Here is a 26,712-nt window from a genome sequence, read left to right on the forward strand (position 1 = left end):
GTTCATCTCAGTGACATGACAGTATGCAGGGTTCGCAGATAGTTTCATAATTATTGTTAGCACATTTCTTGAAAGAAGTGATGAACGTCTCACAAAACCCAGATGGGAGTATGTTACATTGTTGATAAATGTGTTTTTACATTTTGAAATTGATAAAACAGTGAAAAACAGAAAAGATACAATAAGGCAGATGGTTGTTTATATAACCACTGGCAAGTTGCTTTGATTTAAAGAATGTTACTTACACTTAAATTAAAAAATAGGGTGGGTGTTTCAATGGGTTAGTCATGAGTTTCTTAAAATAAAACCTTTGGAAACTTTATCTCAATTAGAATTGGAGCCATTTTGGCTATCCTACGTCTTGCATCCTGGCTGATATCGAGTATGTCGGCACTTATACTTCTGCAGATACCATTTTCGTGCAGTTGGAAGACTTGAGGATGAAGAATAAGTGTGAAATCTTCAGCTGCTTCATAGCATGGTCATGGTAGATTTGAAGTAGCATGTAATCTCTTTCACCCTTCAGGGTATTTTATTTTAGTTTTTTTTTTCTTTTGAAACATACTATCTAAATTTAGTTTTACCATGGCATTTTAGTGCTTTTAATAAAGCAGATATTGCACAGCAAAATAAGCTTTATTTCTCATATTAATAGTTCACATTGCCTAACAATAACTAGATGGCAGAATCATTCTTTGTACAGAGGAGAAAAGTAAGGATATGAAGTCTGCCCACTATTTGTGGGAGAAGTGGTGAACATACATGCTGCTTCTTTATTAGATAGTTGGAAAATAAAAAAATTATAAAAGGTCAGTTCTTAAACAGAACTGCAGCAAACTTCACTTTTTTTTAGTTTTCTGAAAATATCTAGAGAGGTTATAGAATCTTTATCTCCAGAGATATTTAAGAGCAGGTTGGATGGCCATTCCATCAGTATCGGCTGATCAGTGTAGCAGAAATACCCAGTTAATGTGCTGGTTGTTGGATATGGTAGGGGAAGTGAATCAGGTGGACACTGTCACAGCTTGGTTAGGTCAAAACCAAAAACCTCCTATCTTCATCCCAAAAATATACGTTCCCATTTCTTCCTGTTTGCAAGTGGGAGGGAAAGTAGAAAAGCATTTCTTTCCTGGAGCCAAAAGCATTAACTGCTTGCCAGAACTCCAAACTTACCTGTGAAAGTTTTCACTTGTTTTAACCTAGTTGCCAAAACTTCCAGCTTTCTTCTGACAACTTTGGCAGTGCAGTTATACATTGTCAATGTGAACTTCTCGGGCATATGGTAAAATAAAATGTGTTCATTTTGATAAATTCAGTAGAAACTGTGGATACCATTATTGATCTTTATAATTTTTATATTTAAACTAATACTGCCATAGAATGTCAAGCCTGCCCTTTTTAGGTTTTAGTATTTAGGTTCAGCTTGCCACAGTGTAAAGATGTCTTGATTATATTTTTATTTCTGGTCTGATTTTTTTAAACTTCCAGCAGTTTTCTGGAGAAAATGAGAGAAGCTGAGATCTGGTCTCTATTGCAGACCTATATTTGTATAATTATATTATTCATGGGTGAGAAAATCCACACATCTGAGAGACTTAGTTGTACAGACCTAATCCTCCCTCCACCATGTAGATGGTTCTGTGTCAGCAGGAAATCTTTTATTGACAACGTAGCTACCATTTCTTGGGGTAGCAGATTAACTACAGAGCTCTCTCCCATTGACTTGGAGCATCTACATTAAAGCACTACAGGAGCATAGCTGAATTGGCTCAATTGGTCTGATCCAGTGTTTTAAGTGTAGACGTCCTCAGAAAACAAGAATTCTCTGGCTGTTATAAAATAGGACAGAAGCTTAATTTTTGTTCTTTCAATATTTTATCCTCTTTCTGCTCAGGATATTCAGGCAGTTCAGGCCACTTATTTCAGCTCTTAAGCGTACTGTTGCTGCCATTTCAGCAGTGGTGGGCTTTGTCTGGTTTTGCTAGATGAAAGTCATCTCTTGGGCCCTTGTGCAGCAAGTTGTAATCCCTATCTCATCTTGTGGTGTGCCCCCCATCTTTGTGAGCTGGGAAGAGGGGGGAACGGGAGTGACTCTTTTTTATGTGGTGGTTCATTGGCTGGTTCTTAAAGCAGTGCAGAAGCCAATTGCTCCTGCACATCCATATGAGCCACTATATGATGCTCTGTTACTGTTGCTTTCATCAAAATTCCCTCCTTTCTCTATTTAGTGTTATGCTTAAAAGAACCATACGGGATCTTTTTCGGGGGGATAAGGCATTTATTGACAGTATAACAAAGTAGCATGCACCCGCGCACACGTCCTGCTGATGGAATAGTTGGCCAGATAGGTCAGGTGCGAGGGAGGGAGCCGGGTTCTTGTCAGTCTGGACTTCCTCTTGGTCTTGATCTTAGTAGTACAGAACCCAAAGATACACACAAGACACCCTTTTTTTTATAGGATGTTCCTTCAATGCAAATCTATGCATTTTGCCTTGTGTCATAATTGGTCATTCAGCATCAGTCAATCTTCCTATGACGTATGCTTTTTGGGAAGAAGTTGTTCTCACAGTCATCTGATATCCGTATGCCGACAACACCCCTTCTGGGTATTGTCTTTCTGGAGAAAGTTGTGATTGGTTCCCTATCAAGGGGTGCTTGCCACTAGCTTCATGGTTTGTCAGTCTGCCCCAGTAGTCTGCGTCTTCAGTGTGCTTTCACTTAGTTGATGATTATTAGGTGCTTCTCTGTCTCCGGCTCCTCCTCTGACCATTTGATCATGCAGTGGCCTTCACACTTATCTCTCCTGAAACATTCTCTCTCTCGTTCACGCAAACAATACATTTACAGAATTGCAGCATGGAACAAAGAGGTACTTCTAGTCACTTTAACAAAGTTACAAAGTCTTTCAACATTAAACTTCTTTCTATCTACTACAGAGCTTTATCTAACCCTAATATCACTATGTATTACAATATTCCATCCCTTCACTTTAACATGCTACCATCAAACAGAGCTGGAGCTAAGTTAACAAAACTGCCTGGCCTGTCTTGTTTAATACAAACCTTTGCTATAACATACATTTATTATATCTGACTTATTAGTTACAAAATTCCAATTCCAGTGCTACATTAGTTAATTGTTAGAACTAGGTTTCTGGATATGCTGTTGGTAGTAAGGGTGGTTTGATAACTTTTCAGGGCCAGGGAAGGAATTTTTCCCTCATCATTGAATTGGCCATGGGAAGATGTGTGATCTTTTGCTTTCCTCGCAGTCTGGAGCTCTGGTTAGGCTATTTTTTGTTTTGATATAATGTTTGACAGTCCTATATTATCACAAAGGAAGGAAAACATTTTTTTTAAATATCATAAGTAAAAATAGAAAATTGGTACAAAATCTGGGAGGGCATTCTATTTTTAAAAATGGATTTGAAGTTGGAGTTCCTTCAAGTTCTTTCATAGTTTGTAGCAGCATATATAACTTGTCACTTTACTCTTTATCCTAGGATCTTGACATTTTTCTTTGAGACACATCAACACCATTTTGCAACGGGTTTCATTTTAGATTGGTTTCCAACATATTGGATGCTGCTGTTTCGCTGAAAAGAGATGTGTGTATGTTTGGAGCAGTAAGGGATGAGGCAATTGCAGATAAAAGGTTTTTTTAAACCTTGTAAAAAATACTTAAAAAATTGCTTGCAAAAACTTATATTAAAAGAGTATACTTGGGTTACTAAGTTGAGCACTTGAAAGTTAGGAAGTGCCAGAATTAACATTGTGTAGCCCCTTTTTTTCAAAAAGCTTGTACTCAGAATAGACAAGCCAAAGGTTAAGGGAGAACAGAGAAGTGAAGTAACAAACATGCACTGAATCACATTCATAGCCATTCATTGGCACAGCAGCACAGAACTAGGTTTATCCTGAATTCTAGGTCAGTACCTGTTGTTTTTCATTGAAGGTATTTCAGTGTGCTAGAGAACTCAAAGCAAATTTGCTAAAGAGAACGTGGTTTTTAATGGATAATAAAATGTCAGAAATATTCAGTGTTTGGATTCTTGCAATGTCTAATAAGGAAGATTATTTCCAAATATCTAGTGTTAAAGGTGGATAAATTTAAATAATTTTGAAAACGGATACATTGAAATTAGTTCTGAGGGAATATTCAGTTGCAAATATGTGGCTTCACATGTTTGATCAGCTTTACATTGATGAACAAAACTTCAAAAGTAATAATATATCATTATTTCTTTCTTGACTAAATTTGTAGTTATACAGATACAGCATATTTGGACTAATTCTTGACTAAGTCTGCAAAAAGATGACTGTCTGGACTCTGTGGTTACGAAAAAGCTCTTTGAAATTTCAGAACTACAGGTTGGATCTCCCTGGTCTGGCACTGTTGGGACCTGACTGGTTCTGAATGAGAGAATTTGCCAGACCAGGGGAGATTTGCTGGACCAGAGAAGCCCCTAAGCCCATTGCCTGCTGCTGATAGGCTACTCCTGCAGGCACCCTGCCTTGACCTCCCATACCCCCAACCTGACTTGGCTGCTTCCTCAGCTGCTGCCAGCTCCCTAGGCAACACAGACTCTGGCTCCTGCCATGGGGCTCCAGCCCCGATCCTGTGCTCCTGGTGGCAGCCATTGTTGTCCCAGCCCTGGCTGGCCCTCTCCTCCCCTTAAGCTCCTCGGCTCTGGAGCATCTGTGGTCCTGCCAAATGACGAATGTTGCCACATCAGAGAATGCCGGGTTTTGGAGGTACAACTTGTATCTAAAAATTAAAGATGTCTGTTCTTCCTGTTTCTTTAAGAAAGGTACAATTTCAGCTGTAGATGCTAGGTGACCAACTTAAAAAAGAGCTTACAAGGTCTCTTCGCACTCACCTGAGACACAAATTGACGACATTGTTATATACATTAAAAGGCAGTCCTCATATGGCTTCAATGCGATATAATTGACTATCAGTCTTTGACATAAAAATAACCTATAACCCAAGGTCATAATGTTCCCATGTACTAAAGATTTCTAATACTGAGAGAGAATGGGTCCACTCAAGGCAGTAATTATAAAGCAAATTGGGCTGGAAACTGAAGAATGATAGTTTTAAAATCTTGAACTATATTGAATTACAGAATGCTTAGAAGTACCATTTTGTGTTGACATGCTCTGTATCCAGAAGTGTGACCATATTCTTGACTTGAGAGATCTATAATTTTTTGGAACATCATGTTGAGGGAATAAGCTGTTTATACATACATAGAAGCCGACATGACTATGAATCCTTATTGTGCAACAATTTCTGGGGTACATTTCTGCTGAGCTGGGGCACAAGGCCATAGGAGTTAACAGTCTTAGTATTCTCTGCTTCTATTTTGTGCAAATAACACACAATAAAGATTAGCATGAGGGAGCAACAATATCTACCTTAGCATGAGGAACAATAATAATCCCTTCCCCCAATTCCACCAAGAGAAGGAAATCCGTTTATCAAGAATCCAGCTCCTCTTGACTATTGAGGAAATAGCAATAATGGGGCATTTTCCTATACAGGAGCAACAATTTCTGTCAGCTCAGGAATTCAAACAGGCAGAGGGCATCATGGGAATCAATCCTGGCCTCTTTTTTGAGGAAGGTGAGGGAAATTGCTGCTTGCAATTGCTCTTGCATTTGCTGCTAGCCCTCCTCCAGCTGTCCAAAGCCCTCTGTCACCACCTGCTAGTCCCTTTGCAGTAGCTGTTTGCCCCCTGCAAGCTCCTGTTCTCAGAAATGCAATCAGCGAGAGAAACTGCCCAAAGCTTATGCCACCCTCCAGTCAAATGCAGCAGTAGCTGTTACCTATATGACACAGTAGTGCCTTTGGGTCCTGATCAAGGAACCATTATATTATCACTGGTTAAAAGGACAGCCTCTGCCCCCAAGAGCTTATATTTTAGTTTATAACACGGCAAAACAGACGGATGGAAAAATGAAGAAGTTGGAAGACAAGATAACAGGAAAATGAATGTATTTTAGTGATTATTCATTTGTGACTCCACAGTCTCCCCCCAGTCATAGTCTTTACTGTGTGCATGGAGGTGGTTCCATAGACCAGCAGACCCTGGCGGACAGTTCTCTTACTTCACTCTCATCTGGCCAAATTTCAGCGGCTTTGCTGCGAATTCGGGTGCAGTAAATACATTCAGATTGTTTCTCGATAAAATCCCTCTATACTACGTGAGTTTCTCTTCTTCCCCTATCTTTCATTCTCTCTCCTCCCCTGCCCCATCCTCACTGTTGCTCATGCTGGTGTTATATTTGTTTGTTTCATATGATGGCCATATACATTTAATTGTTCTTCCAATCTCTCCGTGCCTTTTAGTACCCTTCCTCACAAACACAAAAAGTCAATTTGGATAGAGCTGGTCAAGCATGCAGTTCTAGCACAAATACATTAGTTTGGATGCAAATATGTTGTCCACATGCACCAGTATCAATTTTTCATATCAATAAAATTGTGTATTTTAATGAGATATAAACCCTAGTGCTTCAGTGAAGAAGTACTAAGGTTAGGAGGAAATTTCCCTCATAGGAAAATTATTCCCTAATTGTTTAGTAAGAAGTTTCTTGCTGCTTCCTCTGAAGCATCTGAAACTGGTCAATATTAAACAAGGTATTAGAATACATAGGCCACTGGGCTCATGCTGTATGTCAACTTCTATATTTGTACCTTCCCCAAACATTTTGTGAAAAGGAACTTAATTATATAAAGTTTCCCTGGAAAGTGAACAAAAAACGCTATGAACATGGATGAAATCTGGAGTGAGTTCTTTGCAAATAAGTATAGGAATAGATTTTCCTCTCATTCAATCAGCTTTGTCCCATAATGTCTTTAAAAGAGATTTTTTTAAAATTTGGCTTTGAGCAGTCTAGGTATTGTATTCTTGTAATAAGAAATTGAATAATTTGCTACAAATACCATATTTTTACATGGTGATGTCTTTTCTTATGAATTTATATTCCGTGATCCTATTTATGATACAATGTAGTATATAAATTAAAAATCATAATTTCTGGGCAGTGGAGGCTTTTATATGCTTTTAGTCACCAAGTTAATGAACTATTCATAGGTAAACAATACTTTACTTTTTTATTACAATAGTTGAAGTAATATAAACTATGTGTACTTACATTTCTAAAATGCAGAAACACATGTTTTTGCAAAATTTTCTTCTTGCAATAAAATAGAAAAATCACTAAACTTTTTCAAAATAGATTTTTGTGAAGCCATGTTGTATGGAATTTTTTGGTTCATTAGGTTAGATAACCCACCTGAGATTCTAAGTATGAGTCTTCCTTATCTGTGGTAACTCACTGAAGTTCATCAGGGCTTGATACTTGCAGTATTTTGAGCTTTTTGTAGTTTTCTGCCAGCCTGAGTTTGTCTACCATCAGAATCCAATAACATAATTAGATGGCTTCTGCCATCTGGAATAGAAAAGGGGCAATCTTTTCCTGAGGAAAAGGAAAAAAATCAAGGTGTCAGAGATGGGTTTTTTTTTAACCTTCTGCTTAACACTGCTAGAAGAGAGCCTGAGGGGCAAAATTTTCCTGTTGTATTCATTTTTTTTAATTGAAGTTTTGTTCAAGGTAAGTTTTGTTCAAGATGTGATAACTACTGACTAGAAAAGAAGCAAGAAAGTTAATTGCTTTTGTTAAAAGTGAATTTGGAGCTTCTGTCATCCACTAAGCAGGTAAGAGTCCCAGGTGTCTTCCATAACTATGGAAATAAGTCAGTGACATTTGCGTTCCGGTTGTTGAGTGCTCAATGCAGTAAAGAGCAGGTGTAATATTATTTAATGGCCAAAATATAAAAAGGTTCTGGAACATAAAACAAAATATCATATATTATAGGTATAAGAATATTTTATATTCTTAATATGCACTAGTATTTATATCAACAAGAAGTGAAATTTTTTTTTTTAATCTACTGCCTCCCTTCCACCCAAATTAAGTAGTTTCAGCTTCTTAGTGTTCTACTTTGACAGTAATGCCAATTTGAGCAACTGTGTCATGTGCTTGTCTAGCAAACCTCTCCCAGCTATCTCCAATCCTTTTCCTTATACTTGGAATGATCAATAAGGCGACTACCCTTTCCGCTTCCAAGATACTTTTCAGGACCCATTTCTGCTTTCAACTCCTATAAGCAATTGGCAAATGTGTGATGGTTAGGTTGAGGGGCTTAGCTTGTTTTATATTTAGCTGTGCCCCTTTTCTCCACTCTTTCTTGTCTTTGTAAGTTCTTTAGGGTTAGGGACCTGGTTTATCTTTGACTTTGAATAGCATCTAGCATAATATCCGATTGTGATGGTGTCCTCTGGTTACTACTGTAACTAAAATAATATAGCTTGATGTGAAGATGTTCATGAATGTAATTTCAGATTTATTTTAGAGATGAGTGTTGGGCATTTCTTTAGACAGAGAGCTTAAGGCACGAAGAGTATGATTTTTAAAAATAAACAAAAAATAAACCAACAGGTGTCAGCAAAGACCATGTAACAAACATTAGGTCAAATCACATCAACAGCATATGTTGTGCTTCTGACAAATCCCTGTTTTGTTTTTTAAATTTCTCTCAAAAGATCTTGAGATCCTATTTGTGATCAGTCAACTCAGAATCCAGAATGTCACATCCATGTGTTGTTTGAATTACTTTCAATAGAAAAAGCAAGAAATCCCTTAAAGGTGATGTCAATTCCATCCTAATGAATTGTCCATCCACACTATAATCCAAGTGAGGTCTTTTGTGGATTTAAAAAATGCTATTGATTTTTTTAAAACTTGCAGCGAACAGAGCCTTTAGAAAGATCATTCAGCTTTTAGGGGGAGGGTGTGTGTGTGTGTGTGTGTGTGTGTGTGTGTGTGTGTGGTTTTTTTTTTGCTTCCAGTGGTGAGGTAAGCCCATGCATGTCAAGAGCAGTGTCAAAATGTGCCTTTGCATCTTTCATTGTTACTTATTGGCAGGATTGTCACTTACAGTTCAAAATAAAGTTTATTCAGCCAAAGCTATTATAGCAATAGTAGCAAGCTTTGAGTCAATCCTACTATTTGAGATTTGCCACAGGGCAGTCAGTTGGAATTCGCTTTGTGTTTTTCATCGTACATTGTTGCCCTAATGCTGCAAAGTGAAAAAATTGTGGGCTGACTTCTTATATGATAAAAGACTGTTTGTTCAGTTATTTAAGTGCTTATCCTCTATAAAGGAACAAATTTTGTTTAAAAAAAATCCACAACTTAGTTACATTTTTCTCTTAGTGGTACTTGTGTATTTAGTACTTGTTTATTTTCAAGCTTTAGAGAGAACACACCTAATTTGTGTATTTGGTCTTGAATTTTCTGTAGTTGTAAAAGTTAAAACATAGGTTGAATTTGAATAGTGTCCTTCTTTCATGATTCATTTTTTTTAATGAGTTACATTACTATAAAGCTCGTTATTACTATTATTATAAAGCTGAAAGTTATTTGGTCAGGTCTTTCCCGACCGCTGGAAACTTATGGGAAGGCTGGAGAGGATGAAAACTTAGGGCTGCCAATCAATTAAAAAATAAATTATGCAATTAATCACACTGTTAAACTATAACAGAATACCATTTAAGTATTGTAGATGTTTTCTACATTTTCAAATATATTGATTTCATTTACAACATAGAATAAAAAGTGTACAGTGTTAATTTTATATTTTTGTTTGAGTATTTTCACTGTGGGGGGGAAAAAAAGGCATAGTATTTTCTATTAATTTTATACAGGTACTGTAGTGCAATCTCTTATCATGAAAGTTGAACTTACAAATGTAGAATTATTTAAAAAAGCCTGCATTCAAAAATAAATCAATCTAAAATTTTAGAGCCTGCATGTCCCCTCAGTCTTTTATCTTGTTTAGTCATGTAGGGTGCATCTATACAGCAGGGCTTAACTCGAAATAAGCTAAGCAAATTGAGCTACGTCAATTGTGTAGCTTATTTTGAAATAGCTTATTTCAAATTGGGAGCATCTACACAGCACTTATTTCAAAATAGAGCACTCTTCCTCTGACTTCCCTTACTCCTCATACAATGAGGGTTACAGGTGTCCGAGTAAAGAGCTTGATAATATTTGAACATTATTTCAAAATAACTGTTGGCGGTAGACGCGGACTGAGTTATTTCAAAATAATGTTTCTGTGTAGATGTACCTTCAGACAAACAAGTTTGTATACATTTGCAGGAGATAATTGTGGTGGGTTGAATCACAGAGATCCCCATGACACTGTGACCTAATGTGCTTATCAAACCACTGAGCTTGAAGGTGCCCTACTATCTGGTCTGCTGGGCTAGATGCTGTGGTCTTTCTCAGCAAAAGGAGTTTGTTGGGGTAAAAAGCCTCCTAACACAGAACCACATATACTGATAGCAGCTGAGTTCAGGGACGGCTCAGCTACAGGGACTTGTCAGCACCAGAACAGCCCATATAGTACCAAAATCTCAAATTAAAACCATCTTACTCTTTATAAAAGTTTTGCACAAAGAAAGCTCATAGTTTGCTTTCTTTCATAGTGAAAGTTAAGCATAGCTGTTGATTTCTCTCCTCCTTGCCCTTTAAAAATTATTTGTATTGGGTTTGATAAACAAAAGTGCTTTAAGTATAAAAAGTAGGATTTTAATGAGTACAAGTGAAAACAGACAGATCAAAGTGATCTAATAAGCAAATTAAAATAAAACATGCCGGCTAAGCCTACTACATTAAGAGAAGTTTTTTCAAATATTATTTCTCATCCTAGATCTTACCTCACATGTGATTATTCATAAGCCAGAGCTAATCTTTTTCTCTGACCAGGGCCACCAATGCCCTCTAGCCCTCTTGTTACAGTTCTGGTCTTTTCTAAGTGTTTTATGTATCCTCTTACTGTGGGGAGGCAGTTCCAAAAGCTAGCTGAAGACCAATCATTCTTTACTTCCCATCCCTTAAATAGAATTTGCCCAGGGCAGGAATTCTCCCGCCTCCTGGAAAAATACCAAATTTGAGATGGATTCCAGCACCAGTTGGCATGGTCAGATCCATTTACAGATCATTGTCTTGAGCTCCAGGCCTTTAAGTTCCTTAAGTACTATGAATGGTTTTCACTGAAAGACCTAGAATTAATAAAACAGTTTTCCATATAATATTTCTAATTTAACATATAAGAATAATACATACACACAAATGGAATATACACATTCAAGGGATTACAGGCTCTTGAATGATTGATTCAAACCAGGGAAAGTAATCTATCATATTTCAGTTATGAATATTCCTATTCATACATATTTCAATAAAAGTATGGGGGTATAGAATCACAATAATGCTGATTGCTTTTTGTTTACAATGTCACCTGAAAGTGAGAATTGGCATTCTCAAGGCATTATTGCTGGTGTTGTGAGATTTGTGCCAGATGTGCTAAAGAGTCATCTGTCCCTTCATGCTTCAACCACCATTCCAGGTGACATACTGATGATAGATTCTGCCCAGTAACAATCCAAAGCTATGAAGACTGATGCATGTTCCATTTTCATGTATGTGAGTCGGATGCCACTAGCAGGTTGATTTTCTTTTTTCGTGGTCTGGTTCTGTAGTTCCAAAACAGTGTGCTGTTCTTTTAAAACTTCTGAAAGCATACTCAACTTCTTGTCCCTCTCAGATTTTGGAAGATACTTCAAACCGTGGGTCCAGAGTTGTAGCTATCTTTATAAATCTTACACTATCATCTTTTAGTTCTTAAAATGAACTACGTGTTCTGGTTCATTATCCAAAACTGCTAAAACATGGAATATATGGCAGAATGTGGGTAAAACAAGGCAGGGAGCATACAAGTCTCTCCCAAGGAATTCAGTTACAAATGTAATTAATGCATTTCTTTTAGCAAGCATCATCATCATTGAAGCATGCACTCTGGAATGGTGGTAGAACATGAAGGGGCATACAAAAATTTAGTACACCTGGCATGTAAATACCTTGCAATGCTAGCTACAAAAGTGCCATGCAAATGCCTGTTTTCACTTTCTCACAATATTGTAAGTAAGAAGAGGCAGTGTTATCTCCTGTACGTGTAAACGCATTGGTCTTTGTCATTGGCTGAACAAGAAGGAGGACCGAGTGGACTTGTAGGTTCTAAAGTTTTATAGAGGTGAAAGGCTCTGTATCCTATTCCAATTCCCTAAGCCAGGGCCATATAGTATATATGTTATCTTTTTAGCAATGGATCTTCTTAAAAACAAAACTGGCATGTTGACAAGTCTGGGAAGGCCTTTTTTAAAATTTACATATTGCCTATTTTTTGTTTGTTTTCCTATGCACTTGGGCTCTCTGATTTGCTGTTATATGTTACATTCTGGTGGGTAGATTTGCTGAAGCTGGTTTTGAAAATTGGAATGCACCTAAGAGAAAACAATTCATGATGTACTGGATCTAAAGTAAAACATGGAAGGGGGTGTGCTATCAAGATTGCACTTCATTCTGGCATAGATTTTTGACACGGTTCATATTGTAACAATTTCTCTGGAGTATGTAGGTGTTGTAAAGCAAATCATTCAGATGTAATGTATCTTGCTTATCGGTATTCTGGAAGAGTTCACTAGTAAGCAGATCAGTTGTATTTTGCTTTGGGTATTTGAGAATTCATTTATTTTAATTATTTAAAAACTTAGGATTTTAGGGTTTTTATTTTAAGAAGAGCCATTATCCAAGGCTTCTTTCCACCATGTGGTCATACTTTTGGCTGCCAATTTTTTCTGATTGTTTTAGTATTAAATGCTCTTTAAATCGTAGTGTACCTTCATTTTATTGTAGAGTCTAGTTTTGTATTTTTCTTCTTTAATATTTTACCTTGAGACTCTGATACAGAAGGACATGTCGTATCATGGGACCACTCACATGCTTAATTTGTTTACTTTTTTTTTTATGGTTAAACATTTACATTCCTTTAAATATTTTTGTTGTAATCTATACAGTTGGTTTACATTAACATTCCTGTCTTTTCAGGATTTGCATTAATCAGTGGTCCCCAATGCAGTGCCTGTGGGCACCATGGTGCCCGCCGGGCCATTTCTGTGCGCCCGCTGAGTGAACGGGGCTGGCCCCACACCGCCCCCGGGCTCACGGCGTAGGGGTGGCGTCGGCCCCGGGCGTGCAGCACATGGACTGCCCTGCCCCTGGGTGCTCAGCGTTTGGGTGGCCCTGCCCCTGGGCGTGCGGCGCAAGGGCTGTGCCAGCCTGTGGGTGCGCAGCCCAAGGGTGGCGTCAGCCCTGGGCGCACGGCACAAGGGTGGCGCCGGCCCTGGGTGCACAGCACAGGAGTGGTGCCGGCCCCGGGCATGCAGCACACTGGTGGGCACGGCATATGGGCAGCCCCAACCCTGGGCGCATGGCACAGGAGCAGCGCCGGCCCCAGGAGTAAGGCGCATGAGTGACGCCAGCACTGGGCGCACGCCATATGGGTGGCCCTGCCCCCAGGCATGTGCACGGTCCCGCCCCTGGGTGCATGTGTGGCCCCGCTCCCGGGTGCCCGGCGTGTGAGTAGCTCCACCCCCGGGCACCCGGCAGCTCCAAAACGTTGGGGACCACTGCATTATGTTATATATTATTTAAAAAATACCTAAAGATCCCAGTCACGATCACAGTCCCATAGTGCTGAGGTCTTCAGAACACGTAAAAAAAAAAGATAGTTCCTGCCCTGAAGAGGTGATGGTCTAAATAGATAAGATGGACAAACAGGAATGGACAAAAACTAGTAGCCAAGAAAAATGATTTTTTGTGTATATATGTATGTGCTTTTCTTCACAGCAGTTTTTTTTAATGTCCTTTGAGCATTTTTTATACCTTTTTTTTTTTTTTTTTTAAAGTTCTCCTAGCTACTGGAAGTTGATACAGGATTTAGTGTGAAAAACAAAATCCCTACGTTTGAGGTCATATCATTATACTCATTGTAACGTCTGTATGCCATCAGCATCTGAGACTGCAGGAACTTAACTGCTTTACTGTTGGCATAATACTGAAGTTGATTTCAGTGAACCATAAACAGTTTGGCCCTGGGGGTAAAATTACACTGTATGCATGTTCCTAACATACTGCTTTGGGGATAAACATGTCTTAAATCAACTCATTGCTTACAGCTAAGTTCTCTCTCCTAATGCAGTTTCCCTGTAGATAGTAATGTTTAGTGTAACTGATTTTCTTTAAAACCGTAAAGCTTTTTGAGTGTTCTATCAATAAATATAGTGGAACAGAATATAAAAAAATCATGTAATCCTAGTAAAGACTTTTTCTAGAGCATTTTTGTTTTGTTTTTAATTAGCTTTCATCAATACATTTAATTCATTGACCTTGTTATAAATGTTTGTGTACTACATCTGTTCTTGTGCACATAATGAAAACTTTCAGAGTTTACTGAAACTTTATTTGGTAATTGTGCATTTGGAAAATTAAAATTGAAATTTATTATGCCCTGGTTCCTACCTGCTTAGTTCACTGTGTTGTTAAGATGTCATACTTGAGAATTCTGTTATAGCTATGTTTCTGTTGTGTTTTAATGTGCTTTGGATGGCTGTAATTGTGGCCTTGAGGGATTGCATTAAGGAACACCAGGTGGGTTTGCACCCAGATATTCTTAAGTTAATATTTTGGGACTTCACTCTTATCCTTTACTTTAACTCTGGAATTTAAGTGTAGTTCCCTGAATCTTAAAAGGGGAGGAAAGCCACATATGAGCTTCTTAATGAGCACACACACACACCCCTTTTGGAATTTGCCATATTTTCTTTGCTTCTTTGGCCAATGAAATCCAGACACTTACTTCAGAACCATTTTTACATTCCCATCTGGACTAAAGCATTTTCGTTTGTTCCCAAATTTAACTCAAAAACTGATGATAGAAAGTTTTCTTTCCCTTATATGTAGGTGAAAAAGTCACCTAAATACTGTATTAGGCAAACTTTTGAAGTTAGAATATCTATTGTTAAATTTGAGAGTCTTGTTGCCTCAGTCTTTAGTGTGAATAGAAGGATTTTGTTTTTAGGGTGGATCTTTAAAATAATTCACTTTGTTTTAGGCTAAAAATTCAGCTTTATTTCTCCTTAGAGAATGCAAACCTCAACCTCCACGCCCCCAATGTAGGGGATGGTGGTTCAGTTCTTCAATTTATAATACCTTTTGACTTCTCTCCCCTGCTTAGTGAATTGAAATGGCAAGGTAACTTTTGCTCAGGATGACTAAAGAATCTGCTCTCTGTTTAGCTCATGAAGTGAACCTGCAGGTTCAAGAGGGTTTCAAGGAACCCTGCTTATGGGAAAATGTTTTAAAAGTATTCCTTTGCAAAAGAGAGCCTTTTTTGTACCCTTGAGTATTTGTTAATTGGTCATCATCCTTAGTTTTGAGCTACATAATTATTCACACAGCAGCAGGTGGTAGAGGCACACGTACAGTTCGGATTTCTTTGTACTGAAAAGTAGCACATTCTGAGAGGAAAGGAGGACCCGTTTTCATAAAGGTGTGTGTTCTGTAATTATTTGTTTGGGGAAGAACATAGAGCAAATATGCACTGTTTTTTAAAAAGAAGCAGTTGGACTAGCCCAATTCCAAGATTTTTATGAATAGATTAGCAGTTTCCATAAGTGCTTTAACTTCTGTTTTTATTTTTTTTAGATCATTACTAGATATGTCTATGAACTACTGGAAAAGGAATGCAACTTGAAAAAAGTAACTCTCCCAGTAAGTCAATTTTTTTTTCAGAGATGATATTTCCTTGGCACTACAAAATGCATAAATAATAACACAATCCCTCCACTGAGAGGTTTGGAATCTAGATGTCAGATACAGATGAGAGAAGCAGTGCTCAGGGTGTAGTCAAGGTGCTGACTTGGACCACAGTACTAAACAGTACTAAACATGCTGCATGTTCATTGATACATAAAGAAGTATATAAAACCATCTGTCTGGTTTTGTAATATATCTAAAATTTCAGTGTGAATAAATTTAATTGAGTCTTAGAACACATTTCTAGTCTGGTAGAATCTGAGATATGAGAACTTCAAAACTGTGATATTTTTGTTATACAAAAACTGTCACTTTGATAAGTGTTCATGATTCTCCTGAGACCTGTGCAGTTGTGCTGAGGGAACTAAAGGCAGGAAAATAATGGTGGATTCTCTGTAACTTGAAGTTGTCACACAAAGTGTTGAGGATATAGGTAACTCAACCAGAGATTATGGGTCTATTAATGGGTGAGGTTGTGTGGGCTTTGGTATGTAGGATGTCAGACTAGATGATGATCCCTTCTGGCCTGAAAGCTTATAAGTCAGTAGCTTTACAGGCAGAGGAGAGGAGCAAATAGTCTCACTAACATATTTCATAATTTGTAGAGATCCTCGTATTGTAGTTGTTTTAGTAATATGTGGTGTGTATGCAATACACAAGTGTCTGATCAAATTTCATAGTAATGCACCTGTCCTCAAATTAAAAAATTATAGCTGTATACAGACTCACTACCATGATTTACCGTGTATATTTACATGATAGGAGAAAAGAATAGTGACCCTAACAACTTTCGTTATGAAGCATTCTTGTGATCTTTGCTATGAGAAGTTTTTACACCCCCATTATTTGCAATAGGACCTTTATTTTTGGTATAGGGAATCCCTCTGGACCACAGAAGTGACGCTCTGTCCCATGTGACTCCTTTTAGATTTGTCTTAACTATAAAATATTAACAATGATCTTCTCTCACTTACTGCTTCAGGAAGTTTTTGGCAGCCAAAAACACTGAATGTTCCAAGCCTGGGCCTTGCTGCTGACATAGCTGAGAGTGCAGAGGACACCATATTGGGAACATTAAGTGACTGCCGGGGGGGAGAGAACTGGATTTGGACTCTCCGCATTGTGTAACACTTGGAACAAACTGTTCATTTGCCTGCACCCACCTCAAATAGATGCTCCCTCTTCTTCCGAGCATAGAGTGGGAGGTGTACTAGGTTTTCCACAAGCATCTCCTGGCCCAGCATTAGTGGTCTGTATATACCCCATCTACTCCTGGAGAATCTGACGATAGTAGTCTTCCCAACTCAAGCAAGTAGAGAGACTGTCTAGACTCCCCTCAACCATCCTGCGGAGCTTCAATGGGGGCAGCTGTGCATGGAACCCAGGGTCAGCTGGGGACTCCAGCTGACCCCGGGCTCCTGTGGTGCTACCTGTTGGAAACGCCAGATTGGCATTTCCAAGGGGCAGCACTGCACCACGCTGGGGTCAGCTGGGGACTCCAGCTGATCCTGTGCTCTGCCTTGGGCTGCACCTGTTGAAGGGGCTGCCCCGGAATGCCCAGCTGATCTCCGTCTCCTAATGCTCTGCCATTTGAAGCTTTGGACTGGCGCTTCAAAGGGGCCGCATAATGCAGAGCCGGGGATCAGCTGGGCCCTCCGGGACCTACCTATACAACACAGATTTCTTGTTTTTGGGGTGGTTATTGTATATGTGAAGGTAAGTGTGGTCATCTTTGGGTTTCTTATACAGGCAGTCCCCGGGTTACGTACAAGATAGGGACTGTAGGTTTGTTCTTAAGTTGAATTTGTATGTAAGTCGGAACTGGTACATATTGTAGGGGAAACTCTAGGCAAACATTTCTCCAGAGCTCAGTTTTATTCTCCCACGCCTCACTTCCCTCAGTCCTTTATTCTCAAGCTGAGGTGTCTGCTGAGAAAAACCACTCCGTGTCTCCCAGGTCTGCTGTGGGGGGGGGCGCTAGCTTAGCGTCTCCCTGGTCTGCTGGGGGGAAGCAGCTAGTGCGGGGTTGCCTCACCCCGTTTGTAAGTAGGGATCTGATGTAAGTCGGATCCATGTAACCCGGGGACTGCCTGTAAATAATAGCTTAGAATTATAGAATGCTAGAACTGGACAGCACCTTGAGAGCTCATCAAGTCCAGTCCCTTGCCCTCACGGCGGGATCCAGTACCATCTAGACCATCCCTGATAGATGTCTATCTAATCTGCTCTTAAATATCTCCAGAGATGAAGATTCCACAACCTCCCTAGGCAATTTATTCCAGTGTTTAACCACCCTGACAGTTAGGAAGTGTTTTCCTAATGTCCGGTCTAAACCTCCTTGCTGCAGTTTAAGCCAATTGCTTCTTGTCCTATCCTCAGAAGCCAAGGAGAACAATTTGTCTCCCTCCTCCTTGTGACACCCTTTTAGATACCTGAAGACTGCTATCATGTCCCCTCTATCATCTCCTTTCCAAACTAAACAAGCCCAGTTATTTCAGTCTTCCTTCATAGGTCATATTATCTAGACCTATAATCATTCTTGTTGGTCTTGTCTGGACCTTCTCCAATTTCTTGAAATGTGGTGGCTAGAACTGGATACAGTAGTCCAACTGAGGCCTAATCAGTGCATAGTAGAGCAGAAGAATGACTTCTCGTGTCTTGCTCACAACACTCCTGTTAATGCATCCCAGAATCATGTTTGGCTTTTTTGCAGCAGCATCACACTCTTGGGTTGGCTCATGTTTAGCTTCTGGTCCACTATGACCCCTAGATCCTTTTCTGCAGTAATCCTTCCTAGACAGTAGCTTCCCATTCTGTATGCGTGAAACTGATTGTTCATTCCTAAGTGAAGTACTTTGCATTTGTCCTTATTAAACTTCACCCTGTTTACCTCAGGCCATTTCTTCAGTTTGTTCAGATCATTTTGAATTATGACCCTATCCTCCAAAGCAGTTGCAACCCCTTCCCCCCTAGTTTGGTATCATTTACAGACATAATAAGCATACTCTCTGTGCCAATATCTAAATCATTGATGAAGATATTGAACAGAACTGGTTCCAAAAGAGACCCCTGCGGAACCTCACTTGTTATATAAACCTTTCCAGCAGGATTGTGAACTCTTAATAACTACTCTCTGAGACTGGCTATCCAGACAGTTATGCACCCACCTTATAGTAGACCCATCTAAGTTGTATTTGCCTAGTTTATTGATAAAAAGGTCATGTGAGACTGTATCAAATGTCTTACTAAGTCTAGGTATACCACATCCACCACTTCTCCCATATGCACAAGATTCTTTATTCTATAAAAGAAAGCCATCAGCTTGTCGGGTTCAATTGCTGATGCTGGTGCAAGAGTGTTCTTTGAATCGTCTCTTACAGTATGTGTTAATTACATATGCTAAAAATCTGCTCTAGCTTGTATTTAGCTGATAAACTGAGAATCTTTCTCAAGATTAAAGAAAAGGTCTGGGTAGCTCTATGTGTACCTCTCTTTCACCAACAGATATTACCACGGCCAACTTTTCTCTCTGATATTGCATTACTAGAATATTTACCCAGCATTGCTCAGGCTCTTAACTGAATTTTTGTTTTTTGAAAAATAAAATGAAAATTTATATGCTTCATTTCAGTCATTACTCTGGGATGAGGATGAGGGATTCAGTATGCAGAGTGCTCTGGGGAGAGAGGACTACTCCAGCCCTTTCTCACTTGCAGCCTGGGACAAAGTGAGAAGCCATCTCTCTCTGTCAGGTGTATATCCCCAGCTAGGACAAGACCAGATTCTTCTGCCCTCTGTTCTCCCCAGCGAGAGCAAGGAATGCTGCAAACTGTGTTTTCCCCTCGCTCCCTGATGATGGGGAGCAGCTAGTAATGTTCTTGTACAAATGGGAGAAGGGGGCCTTGAGCCCCTCTGACCTTCTGAAAGAGCACCTGGGGGGGAAGCCTTGGGACTGGGGCAGTTCCAGATGGGATGGGGGAGGGGAGACGGTCAGGTAGCCCTTTTCACCTGCTTGGTGATTCTCTTTCCTGTGTGGTTTTATGAGAAGCAATCCCATTCTAGGCACATCCCATTTTCCTGGCACAACCAAACCCTTACCTTGCTTTAAGTTATGCATTTGTATGATAAAAGGAAGCTGTATTCCATAGTGGTCCTAGTACTTAATGTAACTAATGGACAAACAGACAGGGAAACTCTCTCAAAATATATAATAGTCTTTTTTTTAATTTTTCACTTTTTCTTATTTCTTCATGTGTAACATCTACTAATGGACTTACAAGCTTAAATCAAAGGAGTATATTCCAGGATGAAATATTTCAATAATTTCTTTAAATTGCTCATTTTGTGCTTCATTGAAGGAATTGTTAGTTAGCATAACAAAGATAAAATCACATTTGTTGTTTTTATAGCATAATCATTTATTGATCTTTGCTGTTGTATGGGCTGAAATCTAACAGAGGTTATTACTAATGTAAGCTACATTTTATAGCCACCTGAAGTCCTGAATCAGGAATTTTAATTATTACAATTTTATTTCATTGGCAAAGCTATCACAAAAAAAATCTCATTTTGCAGTATCTTCAAAATCAGCAGTGTTTTACTCTTCCTTTTAAGTGGACAAAATTTCACTTAGGGCCATAATTATCTAGCAGAAAGTAAAGAATCTTCTTAAATTTTAGGCATGATAACTTAGATGAATTCACAAACTGGTGTTTGATAATCACTAAATACTAATCACACTTTTTGTTGTATAACCAGTTTTCACATTCTCCTGGTTAGAATGAGACTCAACAACCTACTGATTCAATATTGTGAAGACTGGAAAATAAAATGAACCAGGCAGCTTTATTCAGAACCTAGTGTTCAGACCCCTTGCTCACATTCCAGATGTTTTTAGAAGTTAATAAACCTGTACCCCTCAATGCTATTCACAATATAATCCTCTTTCTCTCTGACATCCAATAACAATTACTTCCACTCACTAGTCATACACATCAATGATCCCATCCATTCCTCTTCTTCATAGGTCTAGAGGCCTACAGATTTTTGTAATGTTTCTTAAGCAATTTTAATGATCTCATCATTTCCTTTTTAGTGTTTTTTAGAAGAGTTAAAAATTTCATTAAGAGAAATTAAAGCCTAATGTTTCATGAAATTATTTCATATTGATATAGAGATTTAAAAAAATGTCCCTGGAAAACTTCAGAAAACCAGTGGATTTATTTTATTATTCAGGAAAAAATCTAGATTCTCACAATGCTTGGGCTACCTGAAGACTTGAAACTGAACTTGTGCATGAACTTGCATGACAGTGTGGTATAAAATTGCTATGTTTAATAAATAGAGAAGATTTTAGGCATATTTTGATACTACACAGTCTCTAAACTATTGAATAAACAGTTTCTTAAATGCCGTATATTGATCAAGTATGTGCAAAATATTATGTCGCTGGCGAAAAGGATGTGCATATTTATAATTTTATTGTCTGAGGTTTTCTGAGATGAAAATTTTTCTTTTAACTTGTGGAAAAAATTGAAGTAATGTTTAGAAACTTGAAATACATAATTTATCTGTAGTGCATTAGCTCATTAGATAACTAGTAATTACTGTATGTATAGGAAAAACTTCAAAGCATATATAATTCACTAAAAATAGAATCTGGAAAAGAGGAACACAGTCAAAAATTGCATGTCCTCTAAAATGCCAGTTGAATTTAGGAAGATTTGAAGTTCCTATGTACAAAACAACTTTGTAATTCATGTGAATAGAAATACTGACTCTAATTGTTAAACTAAACTAATTGAAATTCAGAGTTTTCCTGAGTTTATTTAATCTGTTGAAATGAAAGAGCATTTAAGATCATAGTTAAGTGTTAAACCTGTAAATTGTTAATAGATACAAATTGCTTTATTCAGTCTCACTCTGACTAGAACTAAATGGTATTGTATGCTGATTTGTCAATAAAGCGAGGTTGTGCACAAAAGTGACCTTTATGTGTATTCCTTAATGAAAGCTTCATTTAATGAATTATTGTTGTTTGATGGCAAATTGGTTTGAAGAAAAGTTTCCAAATGCAATTAAGTTGAGAAAGGGAATAAGGGTTTTTGTCCTTGGTTCAGCATTAATCCATTTAGAGAAGTGTGAACTAGTTAATATTATGTCTTCTACTGCATGCTATTACAATAGTAAAATGTACAGCTCAATTATACTTTTTCAGTTTGTATTGTTTTATCTTAATTTCTTCAGTTCAAATTGTATGCAAAACTTCAGTTCGCCTTCATTTAAGAATTTTTATTTTTTTTGCTTGTCCTAATCCCAACATGGCTGCCATCTTTCTTTGTTGTTGCTAATGCCTAGAGGCTCCAACCAATATTGAAACCTTACTGTGCTACTGTATTGTACATACATATTGCAGGCTCTTTTGGGTAAGGACTGTCTCCTATTGTCTAACTAAACAAGATGGAGAAGGGAGATACATTTTGTGTATTAAAACTGGGGAACCAAGTATCTATTTTTTTCCCCAAAATTGTATGCTGTCTTGAGGTAGAATGTATGAAACACAATGGGATTAAGGTGTTAGTATCGAACTAGGAGTTTTATTTGGCCATGACTCTGAGCTTTACGCTGGTGAGTGGTCCTAAGTTCCGCATGAATCTTATCAACTTCAATAAGACTGCTTGTGTGGGTAAGGACTACTTGTACTAAGAAGTTTGAGCTCCATACCCTATAAATTTTGAAGGATGAAACAAAGATAAACATCCATTCACAAAAGGCAAACTGATGTAATAGAAAACTTCTAGGTGTGTTTTAATTGTTCAGAAGTTTTTGTATTTTTCTCCTAGAGAAGCAGAGCATCCTATTTCATCAGTAGTCATTGATTTGCTATATCCTGCCCCCAAACACATGGGTCTGATTTGCATAGTTGCACAGGGAAGGAAGATGACACAAGGTACCCCCTTACATACCTGCATCAGTTGCTGATACTGCGGGTAATTGGGGAGGTAGCATAGCCTATTGCAATCCCCCATCCTTGCCCTTGCTCTGCTGCTTATTCTTGTGGACAGAAGGGAGCAAGGGACGAGTGTGATCTGTGACTCTACTCCCTCAACGTTCAGGCCAGCATAACTTTGTTGGTGCTTCAAGCTGAATGATCTGCACTCCAGATACAGAACCAAGAAAACACACTGAAACTGTCTCCAGAGAAAAGGGACACCAGATATTAGATTGTGGCCCTCTGAATCACAATCTACTTCTCAGTCTGTTCCTGGGGTAGCATAATGCCTTAGCTCAAAGCAACTCTTTAGTCAAAAATTGGATTCCTATAATTATATAATTCCTATATTTTGTATGTAGATATCTGTTCTTTTAAGTTTATAATTGATGCAGTTATGGTACGGTTTCATATTTGAATTACTGGTTATTTATGTTGTGAGGACTGAAATGGAATGCTAGGACTAATCACAGATATATTTTTGCCGCTTCTGGCAAATAAGATGTGACAATGTTTTTTTCTCCCAGATACCTCTTTTACTAAGTTTTTACTGATGGACAATAATGTGAATTTTGTATATTCTTTCTCTCTCATTCTTTTTTGTATCTTTTATAGGCTAACATTAATCATACTTCCTATGTCTATCTGATGTAACAATTTAAAATCTACTTTGGATAAGTGTTTAGTTGTAATGTATTGTTTTAATTTTTAAATTAGATCATAAGGTCTTTAGGGCAAGTTTTGCCTTTATTCTTTATTTGCACAGCATCAAACACTGCATGGCATTGAGCGCTATTATAACCTAATAAATAGTAATAATGATGTTTATGTATAAATTCCAATACTAATTTATAATTACAGCTATTAAGTTTTCTTAATACTTTTGTTACATTTTTTTTTTTAATTTCAGGTAGATGCTACTGAGAGTGAGCCAAAGAGTTTTATCTTCATGAGTGAGGATGCATTGACAAATCCAGATAAACTCATGGTTTTAATTCATGGTAGTGGTGTTGTCAGGGCAGGTCAGTGGGCTAGAAGGCTTATAATCAATGAAGATCTGGACAGTGGCACACAGATTCCATATATTAAGAGAGCTGTTGAGGTAAGTGTGTGTGAAAGAGAGAGAACAACCATCAGTAATCTCTGACATTTTTAAGTTTATATTAAATGTGTTCTTATAAACTAATTTTATTCATGATTGGGATGTTTTGTTTCCTTATTTTTAAAATCTTTTATCTAATACTTATACTGCAAGAGAGACATTTGTGGTGGCACTGCCATGTGGTATAATATGGCTGTTAGTGACAAAACCTTAAAGAAAGAAAAATAAATATAAAAGAAGGCAATCCAGAAATTAGTTAGGACTACTTTTAATTCTCATTAGATTTGTGTGATCTCGTTCCAATATCTATCATTAACCTCATAATAATATGATCATTTTAAATAAATCTCTGCAAGCTTTCTTAATCTTCTACTAAATGTTTTTGGGTGTGCAAAGGGCTTTTTTGTTGTTGTTTTCGCCTCATAAAACAAATCATATTCTGATATTAGATCTGAGATGTGATGAATTCTGGTTCACATATTCATACCTGAAAATATAAAGTATTTACACTTTTGTGGACAGCATGCTAAATGATGTTCCCTACTCCCTACACACACAATGGTATGGATATGTAGTAATATATAGGAAAACAGTATGTAATTTGTGCAGTATTTGGAAAATTTCTACATCAGAATTCTCACTCACACTCTTAACTGAATTAAAACTTTCTGCACTAAACATCTGAAAATCATGTATAAGGATCCAAACTTTTTTCTGGTGATATTTCTACTTTAAGTTTAATTATTATTATTGCTCATTGCCAAATTAAGGCCTATCTTGATTTTAATCAAGGCACTAACTTTTTACTAAACTTTAAGATCTGAGAATTTATTTTTCTCTATCTGATTTTCAAGAAAATTCAAAACAGTTTAATTAAAATACTTTGCTCATTGATCACGTAATCTTTATAACCAACATAAGGACATAGGAATTCAAAAATACACATCTGTTGCTTTAAGCTTTTAGTTCATCATCTTTATTAATTTTGTTTCCAATTTATAGGCCTCTTATTAGTGATAGTAATTGCTATTAGCATAAAAAGAGCATAGCACTTGCACATTTGGTTTTGCTTAAAACTTTGGTAAGTACATATAGAAATGAAATACCTTTAAATAAATCTGTTTGATTATAAAATATTAGAATAGATGGGATTGTCACCTACTTGAATCTTTTTTTAATGGGAATAAGAGACATCAAGTTAGGACAGAATTTTTACACAGATCTGGCTCCTTTCAAATCCAGTTCTTCCAAAGGCATTTAGGTTGCTGAATGTGTGGCTTGTCATCAGTTTTCTCAGTATAGCCAATCACACATTATTAGGTATGAGGCTTCTGTTTTGACCTCTGAGACAAAGTATATGATGGAAAAAAAATGTTTGGGAATTGCTTCAGTGTGCTCAATGCTCAAGTGGATCGCATATCATGAAACACTTAAATTTCTCCTGTGAACACATTAAGATATTTCACCTCAGCCCTAAGAAAGCATGTTGAAATTAAGCACCATAAAACCTATAATATTCTCCTAAAAGCACTTAATATGGTGTAGCAAGTCAAGGCTTATGTCTGTTAAAAATTACATTAGAGAAAATGCCCTTTTCATGGCTGTCACTTTTACGGAAGAAGGTCTGCCCTAATTTGAGGGCCAAGATGGTGTCTGGGAGTTGGAAGTACAGGTTGAACCTCTCTCATCTGGACTCTCTGGTCTGGCAACATCTCTGGTCCCAGTGTGCGATGGCCAAAGTGGTTAAGAGTGGATGGGAAAGGAGCCAGTCTGATTGGTGGCATGCAGCCTACAGAGCCAGTGACCTGGGGGGTAAAAGTCCTAGGAGTGGCTGCTGCTTTGCACACTGGGCTGGAGACAGGAGACCCAGGTAGGTGGGCTGGAGGAGGCTCAGGCTTCCAACTTCTCCTGGGGTAACAGCTCAGACACCTAATCTCCTCCTTTCCAACAATTTCCCTCTTCCAAGACCACTCAGGTTCAGAGGGTGCCAGACTAGGGGGGAATTCAACCTGTACTTAAATCAGAAAATGATTGTAATGGCCCAACTGAAACTTGTGATAGGTATTGATTCAGGTACTTTGTTTCCACTCCAGGTTGTTGGTTTGGCCTTGATATTTTGTTAACTCTTGCAACAAAATAGATGTCTCGTCTTCAAAAAAAAACATGCAGAAAATGTCTCCTTCGTAGAGAAAATATATAGTCCTTTAGAAGGAGGTATTTATTCTCTGGAGTGTAGTATCTTTCACATCAACATACTAAATGAATTTTCTGTGGATAATAGGTGTCAAAGGCTTGAAAATTCCACTCGTGGTGAGTAAAAACTAGGATGGATGACTTCCAACAACTTCTGCAGAATCTAAATTTTCATTATAAAATAAAAATGTCTAGATCTAGTGCTTGTGCAAATAACATTTTAAATGTTAGGTGAGCATAAACGGGTGCTGGCCTGTCTATCTTAACCTCAATCTCTGTAGCTTCTTACAGATGACCCTAATTCTAGTCCAAGAGTGTGTCTAGACTGCAGGCTTTTTTTGAAAAAAGTGGCCTTTTTTCAATAAAGCTTTACCTATCTAGACTGCTGCCGCGTTCTTTCGAAAGTAAATCGAAAGAATGTGGCAGTTTTTTCGACTGCGGTAAACCTCATTTTATGAGGAATAATGTCTTTTTTTGAAAGTGCTCTTTCGAAAAAAGGTGCTATGTAATGCAAACTGTGCTTTTTCGAAAGAGAGCATCCAGACTGCCTGGGTACTCTCTTTCGAAAAAGCGGCTTGCTTTTTCAAAAGTACTGGTTGTAGTCTAGACGCTCTTTTTCAAAGAGCCTTTTG

At 37.9% G+C, this 26,712-nt stretch overlaps 1 protein-coding gene across 3 annotated transcripts in view; it reads left to right on the forward strand.

Annotated features, from left to right (window-relative positions):
* Positions 1-26,712, forward strand: part of ARB2A (ARB2 cotranscriptional regulator A) — a 340,644-nt gene that overhangs the window by 42,105 nt on the left and 271,827 nt on the right. For all 3 annotated transcript variants that reach the window (XM_075932154.1, XM_075932155.1, XM_075932153.1), the window contains exons 5-6: positions 15,684-15,749; positions 23,696-23,887. In XM_075932154.1, coding sequence (XP_075788269.1) covers positions 15,684-15,749; positions 23,696-23,887 — 258 coding nt within the window. The remainder of the gene's footprint in view (positions 1-15,683; positions 15,750-23,695; positions 23,888-26,712) is intronic.

The sequence above is a fragment of the Pelodiscus sinensis genome, chromosome 6, assembly GCF_049634645.1.
Source record: "Pelodiscus sinensis isolate JC-2024 chromosome 6, ASM4963464v1, whole genome shotgun sequence".
Classification (NCBI taxonomy): domain Eukaryota; kingdom Metazoa; phylum Chordata; order Testudines; family Trionychidae; genus Pelodiscus; species Pelodiscus sinensis.